Source organism: Penaeus vannamei, chromosome 18 (genome assembly GCF_042767895.1).
Source record: "Penaeus vannamei isolate JL-2024 chromosome 18, ASM4276789v1, whole genome shotgun sequence".
Lineage (NCBI taxonomy): Eukaryota > Metazoa > Arthropoda > Malacostraca > Decapoda > Penaeidae > Penaeus > Penaeus vannamei.
In genome coordinates this window covers 34,059,782-34,064,781 of record NC_091566.1, presented here as the reverse complement: position 1 = coordinate 34,064,781, position 5,000 = coordinate 34,059,782, and the positions used below count along the sequence as shown (strand labels likewise).

General features: G+C 45.7%; 2 protein-coding genes across 8 annotated transcripts in view; one reads left to right on the top strand and one right to left on the bottom strand.

Moving 5' to 3' along the window:
• LOC113829474 (ninein-like protein) overlaps positions 1-5,000 on the top strand; it is a 48,754-nt gene that overhangs the window by 21,785 nt on the left and 21,969 nt on the right. The window lies entirely within an intron of this gene.
• Positions 1-5,000, bottom strand: part of LOC113829454 (XK-related protein 7) — a 7,609-nt gene that overhangs the window by 1,532 nt on the left and 1,077 nt on the right. For both annotated transcript variants that reach the window (XM_027382631.2, XM_027382630.2), the window contains exons 2-7: positions 1,687-1,821; positions 1,228-1,331; positions 888-1,010; positions 669-792; positions 404-539; positions 76-275 (exon numbers count right to left, since the gene is read on the bottom strand). In XM_027382631.2, the coding sequence (XP_027238432.1) occupies positions 76-275; positions 404-539; positions 669-792; positions 888-1,010; positions 1,228-1,331; positions 1,687-1,821 (822 nt within the window). The remainder of the gene's footprint in view (positions 1-75; positions 276-403; positions 540-668; positions 793-887; positions 1,011-1,227; positions 1,332-1,686; positions 1,822-5,000) is intronic.

Below are 5,000 nucleotides of genomic sequence, written 5' to 3'. Positions count from 1 at the left end.
GTTTTTATGTCAGCGGGGATTTCTTAGTTCGCTCATGAGGCTTAGTTAGAACAGCGCCGGAGGGAAGACACTCACGATGATGGAGGCAAAGGTGGCGATGGCGATGACCCTGGAGGCGACCATGCCGGAGCGCCAGAAGAGGCAGGTAGTGGTGCCGCCGCAGGACAGCTGCTCCTTGTTGGGCACGGAGCGGCGGAGCTCGTCCTGGTAGGACACCAGCGACCACGAGATGGCCATCACGCCCACCAGCACCTTCCACACCTGCACCGCGATGGCTGAGAGGGCGCGGGGCTTCGTTAGTGATGTCGGTAATGGAGTTCAACGTGTGTCATTGGCAAACTTCATTAGTACGGTAGATTTCGGATAAAATTCCGTTAAAGGTGGATTGCAATGGATTACTTACTGAAGGTGTTGTTGGTGTCGGTGCCTGTAATGATCTCGGGACTGCGGTAGAGGAGGAAGATCTGGAAGACCAGCTGCGGGGCGTCCTGGAGGAAGCTGTGCATCATGTCGAGCATCGCCGTGTCCCGAGAAATGACCTGCGAACAGAAAGGAAGCGTTTTGCGTTGCTGTCATTCCCGTGCAATACTTAAGTTATCTACACATCTAATGAACAAATACGTATACTTTTCTACGCCAATCCACGAGGGCGCGACGAGGCCACCCACCATCTGGAGCACCGCGTGGACCTCCCCCTTGGGCGTCCGCCTCATGACGGCGCCGTGCTCGCCCATCTCCACCTCGCGAACCTCCCGCTGCATCTTCAGCCCGTAGCGCATGATATCCAGGTACCTGCAGCAGGGAACGAAAGAGAGGCAGTAGCGCACGGACGTGGAATTAGCACATAGAAGAAAGGATGCGACGTTAAGTGGGAGAATGCGGCGTACCTGATGAGAGGCCCGAGGAGGAGGAGGTGAAGGATGACCCTAACCGTTGCTTGGCCTCGACTCATCTTGTGAAGGACGCAGTAGTCTCCGAGGCATAGCTTGTTCTGCCAATACCACAAGAGACTGTCGGCGGAGAGAGAGAGAAAAACAAATAACGATAATAATGAAAATTAAAAGGTAGTATAAGCAATTACTTCCGATCGGTCACGTAAAAAAATAAAACAAAAACAAACGAGAATAGACGCAGCAGAACGTAAAAAAAAAAACATTTAATTACGATTTAAGGAGTTTATAAACATTTATAAACTGAATCGACGGCGTAGTTGGATGACCCGCTTACCTAAAGAGATTAAGGATGACCATGGGGATGACGATGATGCAGAGGGTGATGATGAACCACGTCATCGCCTCCTCACTCGCTGCCTCATCCGCGGCGTCGGCGGCCTGTGAGATCCATCGAGTCATTGTCGGTTTTCTCTTTCTCTTTATCTTTATCTATCTCTCTTTCTCTTGTTCTCTTGTTCTCTCTCTTACACTCTCTCTCTCTCTCTCTCTCTCTCTCTCTCTCTCTCTCTCTCTCTCTCTCTCTCTCTCTCTGTCTCTCTCTCTCTCTCTCTCTCTCTCTCTCTCTCTCTGTCTCTCTCTCTCTGTCTCTCTCTCTCTCTGTCTCTCTCTCTCTCTGTCTCTCTGTCTCTCTCTCTCTCTCTGTCTCTCTTTCTCTCTCTCTCTCTCTCTCTCTCTCTCTCTCTCTCTCTCTCTCTCTCTCTCTCTCTCTCTCTCTCTCTCTCTGACCGCTTACCTGGCGCCACAGGACGTAGGCCAAGAGTCCGTCGGAGACAATGTCGACGACGAAGAGGACGATGTTGACCACCACGCCCACCACGCCCATCAGGCCGAAGGAGGCGTTGACGTGGACGGGCGGGTCGCGCAACATCTGTGGGGCGCGAGGGGAGAGGAGGGGAAAGGGTTAGGTCAACGAGGGGACGGTGTTTGGCTTCGGTTTTGGATCGAGGGGAAGAAGGGTGGCTTGGGCATTATTGGTATTTTTTTCACATTATTATTATTGTTGTGATTGATTTGTTGTTATTGCTCTTATTATTATTGTTGTTATTATTATTATTATTGTTATTATTATTATTATTGTTATTATTATTATTATTATTATTATTATTATTATTATTATTATTATTGCCTACTTTTGTTGTTATTATCATTATTGTTATTATTATTATTATCATTATTATTTATATTTTTATCACTGCTGTTATTGCCATTGCTGCTCTTGTTACTTTATTATTAATATTTTAGTATCATGACCACCACTTCTCATTTTTGTACCGCGGTTAATATTCATATTGAAATCGGACAGTCTGCATCGCAATTGTATCATTATCACCGTCGATCTGCGGGTCCGAAAAATATCACTCGCACTCAGAAATATTATCTTTTTGTGTTACAACATGTTTACGTAACGAAGCTTCCTGTTTGCCAGAGGTTTTGTATCACCCCACACCTCTACCTCCACCCCCCATCCACTACCTCCACTCCCACCCCCCACACCTCTACCCCCACTCCGACATCCCCATACCCGCCCCCCCACCCCCACTCCCACATCCCCATGCCCACCCCCCCACCCCCACACACCCTACAACAGGTAATTGTATAACGTAATTGTCTTATTGGGATAGGTGGGGGTGGGGGGGAGAAGGCGAAGGGGGAGGGGGGGTAGGAGGTAGTGTTTCCATGGCGACGGGTCTATGGTTTGCTCGGCGCGTTTGTCTGTCTGTCTGTCTGCATGATGATGATTCAGCGTTTCGGTGAGTTTGTCTTGTGTGTTTGGCGGTTTAATGAATCAGCGTCTTTGCAATGAGGGTTTTTTGTTTGTTTGTTGTGGTTGTTTGTTTATGGCTTGGTTATAATTATTATTATTTTAATATTTTCCCTCGCCACGTTTTTTCTTCTTCCTCTACTTCTTTCTCCTCTTCTTCTTCTTCTTTCCTTCCTTCCTTCTCCTCTACTTATTATTATTATTATTATTGTTATTATTCTTTCCTTCCTTCTCCTCTTCTTCTTTCCTTCCTTCTCAACTTCTTTCCTTCCTTCTCAACTTCTTCTTCTTTCCTTCCTTCCTTCCTTCTCCTCAATTTCTTCCTTCCTCCCTTCTTTCCTTCCTTCCTTCCTTCCTTCCTTCTCCGTCTTATTCTTATTCTCTTTCCGGTCCAGTATTAACTAGTTCCAACGCCATACCGCGAGACCATCGACATACATTACAATTCAAAAATAACCGTTTTCTCAATTTGCATATTTAAGCCGTCTATTGTTTTCATAAATAGAGTGATGATGTGACCTGTTTATTGGGGGGAAGTTGCTGTGGCGGAGAACATGGTGTGTGTCCTGTTATTTCCTGTTTCTTTCTCTGCCTGTCTATCTGTCTGTCTGTTTGTATAACTGTCTGCCTTTCTATCTTTCTCTTATTCTGTCATTTTCCTCCTTGACCCTCGCCTTTCCTCTTCTCTTCTCTTCTCTTCTCTTCTCTTCTCTTCTTCTCTTCTTCTCTTCTCTTCTCTTCTTCTTCTTCTTCTTCTCTCTTCTTCTTCTCTTCTCTTCTCTTCTCTTCTCTTCTTCTCTTCTCTTCTCTTCTCTTCTCTTCTCTTCTCTTCTCTTCTCTTCTCTTCTTCTTCTCTTCTCTTCTCTTCTCTTCTTCTTCTCTTCTTCTTCTTCTCTTCTCTTCTCTTCTCTTCTCTTCTTCTTCTCTTCTCTTCTCTTCTTCTTCTCTTCTCTTCTTCTTCTTCTTCTCTTCTTCTCTTCTCTTCTTCTTCTCTTCTCTTCTCTTCTCTTCTCTTCTCTTCTCTTCTCTTCTCTTCTTCTTCTCTTCTCTTCTCTTCTTCTTCTTTTTCTTCTTTTCTTCCTCTTTTCTTCTCTTCTCTTCTCTTCTCTTCTTCTCTTCTTCTCTTTCTCTTCTCTTCTCTTCTCTTCTCTTCTTCTCTTCTTCTCTTCTTCTTCTCTTCTCTTCTCTTCTCTTCTCTTCTCTTCTCTTTCTCTCTCTTCTCTTCTCTTCTCTCTTCTCTCTCTCTGGTTCTCTCTTCTCTTCTCTTCTCTCTTCTCTCTCTCTGTTTCTCTCTTCTCTTCTCTTCTCTTCTCTTCTCTTCTCTTCTCTTCTCTTCTCTTCTCTTCTCTTCTCTTCTCTTCTCTCTCTCTCCTTCTATCTCTCTCTCCTTCTCTCTCTCTCCTTCTCTCTAACTCACCTCTCTCTCTCTCACCTCTCTCTCTCTCTCTCTCTCTCTCTCTCTCTCTCTCTCTCTCTCTCTCTCTCTCTCTCTCTCTCTCTCTCTCTCTCTCTCTCTCTCTCTCTCTCTCTCTCTCTCTCTCTCTCTCTCTCTCTCTCTCTCTCTCTCTCTCTCTCTCTCCCTCTCTCCCTCTCTCCTCCTCTCCCTCCCTCTCCCTCCCTCTCCCTCCCTCCCTATCTCTATCTCTATCTGCCTGTCTATCTTCCCGCAATTTCTCCCTCTCTTCCCGCCCTTTCTCCCCATTCGCTTTAATTACATTTCTCTTCTTGGCTTTCCTGCGTCCCCTTTCCCTTCCACAATCTATAATTGTTGCGTGTTGAAGAAGTTTATTTTCAGAAACCGCCGCACGCATTCACTTAGGAAAAATGTTGTGAGTTTCAAATGTTAATTCGGGAGAGCCGCCATGAGTCACGTGATCCGCCAGCCAATAAAGCGGGATTTAGCTGATAATTTTTATTATCACGTGATCAGGGTTACTTTTCAGATGATTTTTGTGGATGTTTCGTGTGGAAAGACCGACGTTATTCTCGCTCGCTTGTCTTTTTTTTATGCGTGATAAGTGTGACATCTTTTCTTCTGTTTTATTTGTCCCTGGGGTCTTTTGGAATCGGTTCACACCTTTGGCAAAGGATCGTATGCTGGCGGTATGGATGATTCAGCGTCGATGCGAAATTCGTAAGACAAGCGACACTATTTTCAAAGCTGTTTCTTTCTGACTCTAGTCTGATTTTAACTCGAGATTAGATTGATGTCGCAATCACACTCGCTGCCCCCACCCCACCCCAACACCACCCCCACCTCTATCGTTCAGCAGGAAGCAGAAGCG